General features: G+C 43.5%; 1 protein-coding gene across 2 annotated transcripts; it reads right to left on the reverse strand.

The window, feature by feature from the left end:
- Positions 1–141: 141 nt before the first annotated feature.
- Positions 142–14,904, reverse strand: virma (vir like m6A methyltransferase associated). Of its 2 annotated transcripts, none has more exons than XM_074683943.1 (27): positions 14,797–14,904; positions 14,239–14,351; positions 13,267–13,353; positions 12,557–12,605; positions 12,314–12,476; positions 12,078–12,197; positions 11,489–11,704; positions 10,203–10,933; positions 9,878–10,015; positions 9,563–9,789; positions 7,961–8,491; positions 7,700–7,854; positions 7,537–7,619; positions 6,896–6,989; positions 4,476–4,864; positions 4,232–4,387; positions 3,899–4,134; positions 3,560–3,809; positions 3,264–3,481; positions 3,039–3,171; positions 2,722–2,862; positions 2,482–2,636; positions 2,289–2,385; positions 1,553–1,719; positions 1,084–1,436; positions 658–804; positions 142–549 (listed from the first exon to the last, which is right to left on the reverse strand). In XM_074683943.1, the coding sequence occupies exons 1-27, from the start codon at positions 14,857–14,859 to the stop codon at positions 350–352; spliced, it is 5,412 nt and encodes a 1,803-aa protein (XP_074540044.1). In that variant the 5' UTR covers positions 14,860–14,904; the 3' UTR covers positions 142–349. The 2 variants fall into 2 exon arrangements, with proteins under 2 accessions (XP_074540044.1, XP_074540043.1); XM_074683942.1 differs by having other exon boundaries at positions 11,459–11,704.
- Between the last annotated feature and the right edge of the window lie 846 nt (positions 14,905–15,750).

The raw sequence follows: 15,750 nt of genomic DNA on the forward strand, positions 1-15,750 counted from the left end.
CATTGTCGTCAACTCTGTTGACTATCAGAGCACTGGGTATATTACTAACAGTAAAATGTTATACCTGACTGCGGCTTTTCTCGTTTTGAGGCTGAATACAAACAAGAATAATCAATATCAATAACATTTTGGCGACCCATTTTTTTCAGAAAAACACAAAGCACGGGCTCGGTGTCTCTGACCTTTATTCTCTGAATAGAACTCATGACAACAAAAACATAAAACATTAACACAGTCTAACCTCAATGCGACAACATCTTCCCTCCATCTTCCTGTGGAGACAGTACTTAGAGTAGCTCGATTGGTCCATGTGTTGCCGTGAAAGGCTGCAGTCATTTCCCAGGTGAGTTTACCTGGTGAAGGAGCGAACGTGTCTGCCCCTCCCTCCTCCACTCCCTCCTCCACTGAACTTACTCCCCTGAGATCCTCGCCCCCCGCCTCCACCACCTCCTCCAGCGCCTGCACCCCCTCCTCCTGCACTGAGCCACGCCAGCCCAGCCCCTCCTCTCCCCCGTGGGGCTCGGTCTCGTGGAGCCAGTCGATAGGCGCCTACACAGAGAACACAAGAGAGGAGGACAATCGTGGATTCCAGGGTTCAGAGTTTTAAAATAGCTAAAAAAAGAGGCAGAAACGTGTGAGAGAGCATGGACTTCATACTTGCTGGAGGTTGTCTCGTGGGCAGTGGTCCACGTGTGAAGTTGCTCTGTCCTCCTCGGGGTTCGCTGTAGGTTCCTCTGTGGGTCACAGCAGGAACTTGTCCACTCCATGATGAACCACGGCCTCCTTCTCTGCGGGCGTAGTTACCTTCAGAGCAAAAATAAAAAAAGAGGATTTAACTCCCTCTTCTGGACAACAGGCAGAACTGCACTGACACAATAATGACAATGATAATTATAATAATAAAACGCTACAAAGAAAAACACGTATTTGTTCTAACTTCAGCATCCATTCAGCTGAGCTGCAAAAGACTTTTAACAATATCACCAAGACACTCTGAGCCTTTTCAGGTAATCAGTAGTAAATGAGCTAAGTATGACGATACACAGATAGTATCTTTTTTATACATAGTAACTGTTTACTCACCCGACAGCAGGACACCTTTCGGTTGTGGTGGAGTGAAAAAGCGGGTCTGGCTGTGAAACGTGCCTCTTCCTCGGTTTCCAGTAAACAACCCTCTGGTGGGGGGTTTCGGGGAGCTCTTGGGGGGGCGTTTGGGGGGCAGAAGTCCAAGAGGGGTTGTAATGTCTTTAAACTCAGCTGCCACAAAGTCATCCACGTGCATGCTGGGAGGCCGGGAGGTGTTCTGTTTACGCTGGCGAAAGATGTCGTGAGGCCTGCAGCCGACATTCTGTCCAAATCCTCCTCGACCTCCACGTCCACGAGGAGCCGCCATGATGTGGGCTCTCTTGGCGGGTTCAATGTAGTCAGATTTCCCGCTGCAGAAAAGAAGCGTCAGGTAATATTCAGTGATTTGGTTAAGACAGATAATTTTAGTTTTTGCTGATTGTGTATTAAAATTGTTAGAGTTAACTCAAAAATAGAGGATGTCTACCTTGATGTGATAAACGTCTCGTGCTTGTGTTTGCCCAACCGGAAGCCTTTCGGAGCTTTCGTGTGACCAGGAGACGAGGGCTCGGACAGGAAGGAGCGCTCCAGCTCTGCCTTCAGGTCCAGTTCAGGACAGCACTCCTGAGCCAGGCCTACCAGATCCACCTTCACCTGATTACACAAATATGGGGATGATCACTGACACGAGCCGGAGCTGGACAAAATCTTTATTCCTTTAGGTTTAATAACTGCATCTGCCCAAATCGTGGCTTTGTAATTAATAGGCAGAGGAGTCCCTACTGGATTTCAGAATAAATGAATGCTTGTTGTGTTTTTCATCAAGATTTTTTTAGGCATTAGCATTGCAGCCTGTGGGAGAAAATGAATTATTTAAGGCATTTAAGGCAAAAAGCTGAGACTTGATGAAAATATTGCTCTTTGATCTGAGGGATCTTAGGAGTCTGATCGTGTCTGTACATGAATAAAGTCTCATTTTAAGTTAATTAGTGTCAAACGTTGAGACATATTTCTAGTGTGAACCAGTTTTTCATACAAGTACAGATTGATGTTTTTGACAGGGGGTTGTCAAAGTAATGATTCTATAATGATAAAGAAGCTGCAGGGACTTTTTCTAACTGAAAACTTCACATAAGGAAAATATATAAATAATATAGGGTTGGAAAAAAAGGATTGTAAACAATGTTAGTGAACTGTTTCGTCTTTCCCCATCTGTTCCTTACCATATCAAGGTCTGTCTCTATGTCATCAGTTTGGAAAGGAGAGAACCAAAGAGTCTTCAGCTGCTCATCCAGAGCCTCTGATAAAATAAACACAGTCCTACAGACAAAAAAACACAAAACATGATAAGGTCATAGTTACATCTTCAGCTCTTGTTTTAACAAACACAAACTCTTGGTGTAAGTTGTGTCACACCTGTGGTTAAACTGGGCTCCGAGGGTCTCAGGTGCTGGCAGAGTGGGTTCATTGTCAGCTAACGTTGGTGCATCTGTAGCTGCCTCCAGAGTCTGTCTCAGAACAATTACATTGTCCAACAGTGTCTCCAGGGACTCATCTTCTTTACATAACTTCTGTGAATCGAACAGATGCAGAGTTACTCATTTGGTAACAAAACTTAGTTTCCAAAATAAATATAGATGTGTGTGTAATTTATACCGTAATCAGTTTTTCTAAAGTTGGGAGCGGATGAGACTCGGACTCCTCCCACTGCAGCAGAGCTTTCATCTCAGAGCCTGACAGCAGTCGTGGAGATGTGAAGGCAGGCTCCTCACCAGACCCCTGACCCTCCTCAGCACACTTCAATAAAGTAAAAAAATCCAAAAATAAATTCAATATCTTGCCTACAGCTCTGCAAAAATGTTTGTTTTCCTCCTCACAATCACAAACTATTCCATGATTACTGCAGGCACGAAAGCTTCAAAGCTTCAGCTTCAAAAAACACATGGACGCAGGAACAAGTAAGCAGAACTGACCATTGTGTCTGTGCTGACAATCTGACGAAGGAAGTCCAGCAGCGCTGAGAGCAGGTCTGCTGAGTCTTTATTGAAGGCAAACACCAGTCTCTTCAACAATGAGCTCAAACAAGCACCATGTTTCTTCAGAGCACTGAAACAGAAGCAACAAGTCATTCAATTCTTGTTTGAACACAAGTCAGGAGACATTAGACCAAGAGGACAGTCAATCAAGGAGGATCATACACTTTCAGGTGGTAGAGTCCATAGTCGTGCTCAGTGAGGAATGTCAAAGTCCTGATACAGGTGAGTAGGAGCGGGGCACTGCTCTCTGGATTCCCTGAAACCTCCAATAAGGAGTTACACACTGATAACATCATCTCTCGTCCAGGCAGCGCATTAGCCAGCTGCTCAGCGTCTGACACACAGCTCTCACCGTTTGGAGAAGCAAGCAGAGAAATGTCCTGGAAAACAGAGAAACATTTCTAAAACTCTTTCCTTGTCCTGACGAGGATTCGTGGACATACGGTGCCGCCACCTACCTGATCACATAGTGACTGTAATATCGTCCCCACCAGCTCACTGCACTGCTGCTGCTGTAACGAGTGGTCAGCTGGAGGAACCAGCAAAGACAGCAGCAGGGGGAAAAGGTCTGCTTGTTGTTCATCCCCAGAGACCGAGCCAGAAAGCAGCTGCAGTGAAGCACTCTTGCAAGCCCTCTGTGACACCAAAGTGTCCAACAAAGAGAGCAGACGCAGGACCTGGCCCCAGCACACGCCTTTTCCCTCCACCCTGCAGTCGACACAGTACATACACTCACAACACAAACTCACAGCGCAAAAACCAACAACGTATCACAAGATTATTGTTTCTAAACTCACGGCTGCAGCTCTTCCAGCAGCATCTCCAGCAGGGTCTTCATGATGAGTGTTGCAGTTGTTGAAGACAGATCCGCCAGTTGCACACACAATCTCCTCAGCATGGCCAGGAGAGGAGGGCAGCTGGTGGTGCACACGCACCTGAACGCCTCTGAAAACACTTTCCACTGCGCCCGTATGTGCATGCTCCACAGCTTCCTCGTATTTAAGGCGACAGCCACATCTTGGACAGAAATCACCTGTGAAACAAGATGTAAACTACATCAACATGTCTGCTAAGAAACACATCAGAGGGACATGAAGTGCAGGGTCGATTGGTAGTTAGTGATGAGATACCTGAGTGCTCTGCATGGGAAGTGGAAGAGGGAGGAGCTCAGACAGCAGCATCAGACCAGAGAAAAGACCCTCAGGAGCTTTGAGCAGTGAGGTTAAAACCTCCTTCAGCATTAGAGACCACGTGTTACTGGCCAGAGTCTCTTCAGTGTGAGTCACCTTCATCAAACAGAGACATTGATTAGATTAACCGCTTCTCATTCATTTTTAACTCCAAAAACTTGCCTTGACAAACATGGTTACACACCTGTTCATTGACACCCTGCGTGAATGTGAGCAACACATCGACGATGAGCGCCTGCACTCTGGTCTCCTCTCCGTCCAGACGTCCAGACGCAGGGATGGAGCACACAATCATGTGAAGCGACACCAGCACACTGGCAACCCGCGTGTCCCTGAACTGGAAAGCTCCACCACGCAGCAGCTCCATCAGCATGGTGCGCAGCAACCGCAGCGTGCTGATGCAGATACTGAGGATCATGCAACGCTGTGGCGTGGGGCCCATGTGTCCGTGAACACGCCACGGCTGCAGCAGGACGCTGCACAGCTTCTGGAGGACACGCACACACATGTCCAGGCCCTCGCCAGAGAAGAGCTGGACTCCTGCAAGACTCCACTTAAGATCCCTCTGCTGACCTGTACAGAGAACAAGGATACAACAGCTTTCACACCTGCAGTTATCTGAATCAACAGTCCACAAGGAGTTTTTTTTTAACTCTTAAAGTTGAAATTTGCTGCAATCTAAAGAATCATTACAGGTCTTGCAAAATACATTCCTACTATTATTGGTAAAGGTCATAAAAGGAAAAATGGGGAGAAACATGTTTCATCCTTTATCCAGGATGTAAACTATGCAGGAATTAAAATAACTTAAGGAAATGTGTTTTCCAGTGGTAACAAAACCCAAAAAACACAAGAAAGTTACACTTAAAGATGCTGTGAGGAGGATCTGTTTCAGCTGGACTGCATCACCACCTTCTGGTCCAGAGTCTCACACACACACTGTTGTGAAGATTTTTAACAAAGCCAATGTTGGTTTTGGAATCAAATGGAGACTGGGTCAAACCAAATCTTCTTCTTTCAAGACAGTTTTTAACAGATACTACATGACGAGGTCAGGTATTTATCAACAGTTAGTGCTGCTAATTGAAACATGACAACAAGAAAAGTTGTTTAAGTTTGTACCGTAGTTTAGTAGCCAGCTATACATAATGCTACTCACAGCCAGGTGCTCTGAGACATGTCCGTAATGTGTAACATTAGTAAATCCTGGTTAGCTATGTCCTGCCAGTCTTCTACTAAGCAGAGCTAACGTAACCTCACTCTTCATTTTATTGATAGACTCTCAAGTTTGAACAGACCACTGCAGAATAACTGCTGACTGTGGGTTGGAATGAACATTAACACGAACAGTTTAGCCCTTTAAGCCCTTAGCTCATGTTTTGAGCCTTTAGCCAGTACACTGTCACTCTACGTGTTAGTTTTCTTATGCTCCTCTGTTCTTTTTGTGTCTGACACTTAGGCTTCTGTGTTCACCACCAATACAAAATTAATCACAGAAATCGTTTTCCACAGAGAAAAATGCAGATATCTCTCCTCACAGCCCCTCTAATAAAAATATTTATACTTTGCTCATACAGGGTATATGCTGGAATCCTGAGGTTAAATTCAATACCTTTTTAAAACTTTTTAAAAAACCTTTCAAAAAGTCTGAGGAATTATCGCAACTTAGAGCTGTTGTTAGCAACCAATCTTTGATGATTGTAGTTTTCATTTTAACATAAATTAGATAAGCTGAGAAGGAATAAAGCTTGAAAGAATAAAAGTAACTTAAGGCAGATTAATTGACATTCCCATTTCCACAAAAAGTAACAGCTGATATTTAAGGCCAACTTGCAGAAGAAAACCAAGAATTTATTTTATCATTATCAAAATTTAGGACATGCGACTGAGATTGTGTTATTTGCTTTCCATCAGTGCTACATACGGACGGCTACTAAACTACTGTATGAACTGAGTTTGTTGTCACATTAGCCAGCGGTTACGTTGGGCTGCTAGCGCAACACATAGCCTGCGCCTAACAAAATTACAACTTTGCTTGTTGTCACGTTTCAAACAACAGCGCTACGTAACGGCATTGATAAATACCTAATCTTGTCGCATTGCATCCAGTAAAAAGTTGATTTAATCAAAGAAAATTTGTTCCAAAACAAACACACGCTGGTCTGTGATGAGTGTGACGAGCAGAATAATCGTCCAATCATCAGGTGCTGTTATTTTTGAAGGTTCAGTCTGTGAAAATATTTTACAACCAGATGGACTATTTCCGTGGTGGATATATGGAGCTGTCTGTCTGGCGTGTCAGGTTAGTTTGTAACAGTCACAAGGAGGAAAATAATATTCATGGATACTTTTGGAGTCAAAGCTTGAATACCAAGAAAATTTAATACCTCATAACATCATGATTAAGACTTTTTAATACTTTTTAAGGGCCTTAATTTTCCCACAATTGATTTATCAACTTATAATGCCTTTTAATACCCCACGGACACCTTGTCATAAGACCATATGGCAATTTAAAGAAAAAAGATTCAAATAAAAAGGAGATAATATGACCCCTGGAAAGCATCAGGATCAGCTGAAGTGAAACAATGATCAAGTCTTTACCCTCTACAGCAGGTGGGGGGGAGGCGACGTGGTTGAGGACCCTGAGGGCAGTGACCAGTCCAGTTCCTTCAGCAGTCAACACATTTTCCACATTCTGAAAGAGGGAAAGACGAGTGTTTACAGTGACACAGCACACTCTGATTTGCATATAGCCATGACTCAAGTATGCAACAGAGCAGGTATACGTCTGAGGGGTTCAGACTCGTGGAGGAAACTTTCTCTGCATTCCAGGAAGTTATACTGTATATCTGATGACTTTGAGGTACACAGGTAGTACACAGTGTGATTAAAAATAGCTTTGGTTTTAGCTTTGCAGATTATGAACTTTGTTTTCTATTATCAATTCCTTCACAGAGTCTGTTGTAAGCTTGTTTTTTCTTCTTATAATCTTCCTTAATAAGCTGAACAAATCTGATAAGCTCTCTCCTGTGTGCATTGCATTTTATGGATATCTTGTCTGAAGCTGCCTAAACTCTCTGCCAAATGAGGAACTTTATCCCTCACGAGTTAAGAACGAGGAGTTATTATGACTGCCTGCAGGTTATAGAGGAAGATGAAAGCCAAAATGACTGCTGAGAAGGAGAGTTCAGTGAAAAGCTGCTTCACTTCAGCTTTCTGTAGATGGACTGAGAGACCTGTACCTGTTTGATGTAGTCTATGAGGGTGGGGATGCTGCCAATCTCAAAGCGAAGTTTGTCCAGAGGCTCCAGCCATTTGTTCAACTCTGAAGTTTGAATGAGGGAACATGAGAACGTCAGAGGTAGAAAAAAATATACAGAAGATTTTAATTAGAGCAGCATTTACCCTGTAGCTTGGCATTGGTTTCATCAGCCTTGGCTATAGAGAGTAGCGGGGCAGCATATTGCTCCATCATACGCAGTTCATTAGAGCTCTGCACCACCACTAGCACCAGCATGCAAGCGTAGTTATACGTCACTGTCTTACGAGCTTTGGCCTCGCTGCAAGAAAAAAAAATGAGAGAAGTCGTTGGCAAATATCACTCCACAAGTATGCAACACAAATTAAGTCATTTAAAGAAGAGAAAGATGAAATCGACAGCCGTACCCCTGTCCTTCCTTGCTGCTGTGGTGCTGCAGCAGGGTGACCAGACATGACAGGTTGTTCTCCAGGCTGAGCACATGAGCCACAGCACTGCGACCAGTCTGAGTGAACGTCATCAAGTACAGCGCATGGAGCATGCCCAGAACATCCGAATTGTCCCCTTCCTCTAATCCAGCTCCACCGTCCCCTCCTGCGGCCACGTGACTCATCAGCTCAGACACTCCCTGCAGAGCGTGCAGTGCCTGCATCAGCCACACACCAAAGCCTTCCTCTCCAAACCCTGGCCCTGTGAGACCTGCCTCTCCCCCTGTTATGGAGGTCTCTTCGATCTCTGACTCTGCCATAGATGCCAGCAGGCGCAGGAGCAAATTGGAAGGAGTGGGCTGGGCAAGGAGGAAGAGCAGACCTGACTGGGTGAGTGAGAGGAAGCGGAGGATGTCTCTCACAGCTTGGGTGACACCGAGGTGCCCAGCTGCAGCTGCTGCTGACAAAACCACTGATGTGCTCTCCAGGAAACGGCATGCATGCATGTACCTGGGAAAGAAGAGGACATGTCATGAATACATTCAAAGTTTCACATGTTCTGATTTGGGATGCACCGACCCTGGTATGGGTGTGTCGGTGCCCCTCAACACTGGATCTGTATCAGTGCAAAGGGGCTGATCCATGGTGCTGATCCAGGCAACCAGCTCTATGCCTTTTTTTTCCTGCCTGTTACACTTTCTTTGTTTATGGCTTCATTACCAGTCTACAGGGGATAAAAGTTTACAGTTGAATATAACTTGTGTACATTCTGAAGCAACAATTTTTTGCTGGTAAACATTTAAATTTAATTTTTTTTTTAATAGCTTAAACTAGAAAAGTGCTCAGAGAGCGCAGACCTCCGTCAAGCATGTTGTGATTGTCACACAACACTTACGTCTTACTTTAATGTTATACTCCCTTTCAGCAGACTGTCTGCTATAATTTGGTGTTAGTTGCAGGTTTGTACGATAATTTGTTTCCTGACAGTGTTGAAAATTATGATGACCCAGTACATATTTTATATTCCAGATCTTAGTATCCAGAATATTGGCAGGATCTGGATCGTACTTTAACATCTGTCAGAAATTATGGTGACCTTGTCTTGTATTGTTTTGCAAAGCAGTCTGACCATTTATCTTGGAGTTATACACACTTATAGTGAAAACGGCCCTATCTCACAATGATAAAGAATCCTTTAAAAAAATCCTGGATCCAGACAGTGATCCGGATCACCTCCAAAATGTAATCACTTCTTTCTTATCCCATTTTGAATATTTCCTGAAAATCTTATCAAGATCAGTTAGTTACTTATTGTGTTATGTTGTTCACAGACAAACAGACAAACTCTCCCAAAAACATAACCTCCTTGGTGGAGGTAAAAAAATTAACTTCAGTAATTCTGTGTACTCATTTTTTGTCTTTTATCCAAAACATTACCGCTTATCCCACAGCAGGGAATGTAGGTTATTATCTAACACTGGCGTTGAATCTGTCGGAATCAGTCAATACTGAAAATGCAGGTATCAGTATCAGAACCATAAAAGTTGGATGAGGGATGGGGCAGGATGTTTAAGTGCATACCTGTACAGTGCTGGATATGGGTCATCTCTCTCCTGAGGTCCAGTTATCCTGGCTGTGGTGGGGAAGGCTTTACCGGGTGGTTGCACCATGCAGTAAGGAGCCGTCTCAAGCAGATGATGTAGTTCTTCCAAAACTCCTGCCAGCCTATCGAGCTCTGCCTCACTCACAGGGGAGGGGCTTACGGATGATTCCTCCTCCATGGGGCTCTCAGCTTCCTCCATCTCCTCCTGAGAAATGCCAGTCGTGATCAGTGAAGGGTGGTGTAGCAGAAAGAAACAAATGTGGTATTAAGTGTGTCTGAGTGTCTGTCCCTACCTGCTGTGGTTCACTCCAAGCAGCTGCTGACCTCTGGAGGTCCACCAGAACCTCGTACATGTGGCTCTTCTGTAGTATGGCGTTGCCTGCTGTTATGACCCTGACTGTTTCGTCTCTCAGAAAGAGTTGAACTAAACGCTGTAGAAAAACATTGATGTGTGTCAGTTATGAAAAAGTGAGATCTTCCAGCTAATATGATTTATTGACTTCATTTGATCCAAGCTCATAACACAATAAATACACGCTAAATTCAAAGATTGTATTTTGACCAGAACAGACGGTGGAAGGATTGAATTTTCACATTTTTGAATGTTGTGTTTCTAACCTGATAGCCACTCTTCTCCAACTCCCCCGCATGTAGAAAAGTCTCCATACCAGCTGGAGTGCTGGTCAGAGCACCCAGAGCCCTCAGGAAACTGAGTTTCAGTGTTGAAGACACATGGTCTGTGTGAAGCAGCTTCAGCAGTCCATCCAGGGCCCCTTCCTGCAGCAGCGCTGTGAGGCCCTGTTGGCATTCTGCTAGACATGATACCAGCTTGGCACCAGCTTTTAATTGTCTGAGATTAAGAGCAATGGGCTGAGTGAGGGCAATCTCCATATTCAAAGCCTGAAGAGCCCATCGGGCTAAAACTCCAACAGGGCCCTCCATCTCTTGCTCTCCCTGTTTGATTAAATGAGGAAGCCCTTTGGCCAGAAGTCCTGGAGCATCTTCCACAGCTGTAACCCAGCGAACATCCCTGTCTTCTCCAATGCTAGCCAGTAGTTCTTTAAGCTGCGAAACAGCCTCAGCCTCCTCTCCAGCAGCTGGTTCTTCTGTTCCACCAGCATCCCTTGGTTCCTCCGTACTTGCCTTCTCTAGCTGGGCATCCAAGCGGGTCTTGTATGGAGGTGTGAAGTAGAGCAGGGGTCTAAGTTCTCGCTCATATGGGTCATACTGGACAGGTGGAACAGATGCTAGGTCCTCTGGAGTGTAGTCCATGTCAAAACTGGGTAGCTTGAAGCTACCGTTATCCAGATCATCCTCATCGCTCGAGATCTGCTCATAGCCGTCATCACCTGCAAGTGGAAAATTGAGGGGGATTCAAGGAAAAAGATATGTATGAGTATTAAGATCCTTTCAAAACCCATTAATATGTGTGTAAAATGTGATTTAATATAAAAAAAAGGAAACCAAGGAGTTGAGCAGCTACTTCATGTTCCCTTACTGATGTAAATGTTCACTCACACATGGCAGCATCAGTCCAAACATGCAGGTTAGTTTGACATGCAGGATGTGACTACAGCACAAGCATCAGCCTCAGGTGTGAGGGTGTGTGAGATACACCTCCACATGACAGCTTATGAATGTTGATCATAAGCCTTTGGAGTAGCTTAGGATAGGCTAGCTGAGAGTTTGGAGCATCCAGCCGTAGATGGGGCAGCATGCCAGATCAGAGCACACACTCTCTCCGACTGTCATTCAGTCCCAAATGGACCCGGCTCCTGTGGCCCCCTGGGAAATAACATGAGTTTGAAGCACCAAGGGGCCGGCATCCATTTAGGGTTGTAGACTATCCTATCCTCCCAAAATAACTCCCCTACCTTCCTCCATCTCCTCTTCCTCGTCCTCACCCTCATCTTCCTCTTCCTCCTCCTCGTCCTCCGGCATGCTCCCCTCTGTTCGAGCGTCTTCCTCCTCCTCAGGCTCATCTTCTTCCTCTTCTTCGTCACCTTCTTCCTCTTGCTCAGCATCTGAGTATGCTTCATCAGCCGGCAGCGAGCGCTCAGGTGAGACAGCCTCCAGGTAGTCGTCTCGACCCTGACTCGGCTCATCTTTGACTACGCCCACTATGGAAAGAAAATTCAGTGGGCATCAGCAGACGACTCACAGACTCACAGAGGCATGTGGACTGAGTACACATAGGGTAAAATGATCACTCTGATATATGAGCCTCCCTTCAAATCTCAAATCTTTGCCAACTATCAGCCAAACGCTAAAGCAACTATTTAACATTATTCTCCCCTGGCTGGCAGCCATATTCTTTGCTCATCTCTGTACACAGTGATAATCTACTTGCAGAGACTTGCTTATGATATTTGATGAACTTTATGTGCCATTAATCTGCACGAGAAAAAATCAGAAGAGTTTGTTCTGATTCAATGTATCAAAGAAAAAAACATCCTTAAGAAGATGATCGACTGTGAGGTCCAAGTGTCTTACCTGATACCTGGACCTGCTCTTCATCATCATCATCAGGAGGTGGAGGCCCTGGTGGGGTGCGAGGTCCTCTGGGGGCTGGTCTGGGTGGGCTGCCATTGTACTGTTCATCTTTTTCCCACTCTAAAAGAAACAGTTACAACACAGACTGGTGAGAGACCAGAGGTGACCTCTTCATGGGGTGTTGGATTTTCGTGGCGAGGGGGCACAGAGCGTAGTTTCAGCTTTGTGATGCCCACCTTGTTTTACGATCCTCTTAGGCCCACTTGGCTGTTGTGGGGGTGGAGGAGGAGGAGGGGGAGGTGAGCCTTGGTCATGTCCATGTGAACGCTCTGCTGTCCCGTACACTGCTATCGTCAGGCTGGTGTACCAGCCCCGCAGCACCAAGCCATCTGTATTCACCTGCAGACACGCACGGTTATTCAGCATTCAATCAAAAAAGGGGGAAAAAAACTTTGATGTTGTCATGGTTACTCGTTTACCTTTCCATTGGGTCTGAACACGATGGATTTGTTCTCATCATACTCCAGACTGGGGAAAAAATGTAAGATAGGTTAGGTTGTCAGACTGGTTCAAATACACAAAGCTGCAGTAGCCTAAACTGTGTGTGTGTGCCAGGACATGGGACATTTCATTTTAAGAAAAAAAATCATGTGCTGGCAGAAGTCTGTCAAGTCTTGGATAAACTGCTTACAATCCGCAAACAACAGGTGTGTTATTATGTCTGAAAATGTGACATTACAAAGAGGCTCAATTGGCCAAGTTCTATTTTTCTAAAAATATTTTTCCCATTGTTTGTATTTAAAAAGTAATCTCAATGCTTTGAAATGTGCTTCAAACATTCCCAGCAGGGATAATAACCTGGGTGTGCCGTTTTCTCAGTTTTCTAAATTCTTAAAGCATTGCACATCTCTACATAAAAGTTTATGCTCTGGTTCCACTGTAAAACCTCTGTCATTATGAGACCAGAATAAAAACATTTGACTCAGATTTATCTGCTTGTCCTCTTAGTTTTTGTGTCACTTCAGCTGGGTGGGGTTCAGTTTCTGGAGATACCAGTTCACCAGCACAGAAACAAAGAGACCTGAAGATGGGTGGGTGCATCAGACAGGGCATAGATGTCACCTGTTGACTGGTTCAACAGGTGAGACAGATATCAACATCTTGAGAAGATTTTAGAAAATCACCTAACCTGCCCAGTCGGTGGAACGTGGAGTTGTTGGGTTTGGTGACATTGTTGAAGAACAGCTCCAACTGGAAGGCATGAGGAGATGTCTCCCTAGAAACAAGAACAAACACTTGAATGTACAGAGCAGCCATGCTTTAGTTCGACTGTTTGCACAAGGCTCCTTCGCTTGTACTGAGTGAGGGTTTTGCAACATAACACTTCAGACTTAACAGTCACCTTTACACCTGCAAAATTGACAATACAGAGGCTCTGCTTTAAATTCCAACTTTAAAAATTACCCAAAGTTCACTTCTGAAAAAAAAAGAAAAGAAAAGAAAAGAAATTTATAACTGTGTAAATTTTGTTGTTTGTGTTTTATATACATTAAATATAAAGATAATGTTACAATTCCATGAAAAAATGGGGCTGATTTGGTTTTGTTGACCATTGGGTTGTCTCTCAAACAAAAGTTGGTGGTTCCATCCCACCTCCCGCAATCTACATACCAAAGTGTCATTAGGCAAGGCATTAAACCCTAAAGTACTCACTGGTGGCATTGCCAAAGGTTTAAATATGATTAATTACCACTAATTGGCACTGTACATAGTATATAGTATAGTAGTACTATCAGCATGTGAATGAATGCAACTAATGTGAAATTAGCTGTAACATTAGAAAAGTGGTCTCGATGTACTGTGCATTTGCCATATATCACAGATTGGTAAATCTTGAATGCTAATGCAGGTTTAACAACCTCAGGTTTCCCACCAAAATAGATCCGAAAAAAGGGGCAATATTATCTTCAACACAGATTCTGGTGTTGGGGATCTAACTATTGCTTACCTACCTGCTACTAGCTGGTAACGAGATTAAAAATATGTATAATCAATACATACTAAAAGCATGGCACATATCAGCAATGTGAGGCGCATCTCTTGTATTGTTAAAACGTTTCACTTTCGATACCATGCAGTAAATTTCACACATGTCACTTACCCAAACGCTCTGTTGTCAGGTAAGTTGCTGTGCGCTTTGATCCCAGGAGGAATGACCCGCACCTCTGTGATCAGCACGCCACAGGGAAACCGTACTACATCAACGTTGGTTAACTGTGGTGTATAAATTAAAACGTTAAGATTGAAGTCTGGCTTGGTTACAACACCGATATGTTGAACTAAAACAACTACTCCGTCTCCTTTCCCTAGGTAAACTTGCCATGGGTTTAGTTATGGGGTTAGCATTAGCAACAAGGCTAACTACAACACAATCTGCGCAATGATGCAACGAAAACAACTGCGCTATCTGAAAGGATTATGTTAATTCACTCAGATTGACCTATATTCTGTTCATTTACATTTAAAACCGTGAAAGTGTTTCGACTGATTAAAGCTGTGAGTTGCAGCATTGTTAAAACAACCATGATACAAATGCTAATGTTAGCAAAGTTTACATCGTTAGCTTGGACGTTTAGCACCACACTCCAAAACTCTTTGATTTCATTGATAAGAAATTTTCCAAAACGTAAATCTGAATAAAGAAGAGGTCTTTTGTTACCTCTGCACTCTGATGTTTGAATGTTTCCAGGAAAAGAAGCTCCGTTGAAGTATCCCCCGCCATTGCTTTCCACTGTCCGTCAGGCCGGGGGTAAACCTCCGGGTCGTCGACTGTACTTCCGGAGCAACAACACGAAATAGAAACTAGTAAAGCAAAAAAAACATAACGTGAATGAAAGTCATAATAACAATTAAAAAATACATTTTATTCACGATGGATGATAAATAAAGATTGGCTTTTATGCAAATGGTATAATTCATGAAAAAAATCTTGAAAAAAAAAATTAGTGTTATTTTAACAAGGGCTGTGCATAACACTATTATGTACAATTTAAGAAAGGCACATACCGTGTATAAAAACAGTCGTTGCATTGGACCTAATCACGTTAATCTTTCGGACCAAAGTCGATGTGGTTGCTGTGGAACAGACCCTTGAGGCGTATTTGACGAGTAAAAATGTTTTGTCCTTCGCCCAAGTGCAAAAACTAATAGAAATAAATTTATTGATAAGTTAGCTCTTCTTTTGGTCTAAGATTTGGACAGCAAAGCAAGGAACATATGTTGAGATAGTATGAACCTAAATAGTTTGAAATTGGTGGGGAATTTTGGTTGTATTTTAAGTAGCCAATGGTTTCTGTATATTACGTTTGTTTTTTAAATGAAAAATGTTTTTGGAGGGGAAAAATGATATCAACTTGCCGAGGATAAGCTTGTATGTTTACTATGTCCATCAAGGGGAGCATTATAATTTTATTCATTTTCTGCATTTATCTTGTGTTTATGTCTTGTAACAAGGGTTTGTACGGTGAACTTTTAAATTAAAAATGAAAAGAAAATTATATTCAAATAGACAGAGATCCCTTATACAAAACAAGATATTCAATCTAAACAATGCTAATGTATGATATTGCGATGGTCCATTTCTCACACTCTAAAGGGACAACTAACCATGTGT

This window comes from Halichoeres trimaculatus, unplaced genomic scaffold (genome assembly GCF_033239565.1).
Source record: "Halichoeres trimaculatus isolate MK-OKI-2021-1 unplaced genomic scaffold, fHalTri1.1 fHalTri1_scaffold_12, whole genome shotgun sequence".
Lineage (NCBI taxonomy): Eukaryota > Metazoa > Chordata > Actinopteri > Labriformes > Labridae > Halichoeres > Halichoeres trimaculatus.

What these genes read in the sequence shown, in the direction of transcription:
- virma (XM_074683942.1), bottom strand. Translation starts at nt 14,859, where the DNA reads ATGGCGGGGGATACTTCAACGGAGCTTCTTTTCCTGGAAACATTCAAA. An exon ending in TCAAACATCAGAGTGCAGAG is followed by an intron (nt 14,352 to 14,796) that starts GTAACAAAAGAC and finishes TATACACCACAG; the next exon opens with TTAACCAACGTTGATGTAGT. An exon ending in TACAGTCACTATGTGATCAG is followed by an intron (nt 3,482 to 3,559) that starts GTAGGTGGCGGC and finishes TCTGTTTTCCAG; the next exon opens with GACATTTCTCTGCTTGCTTC.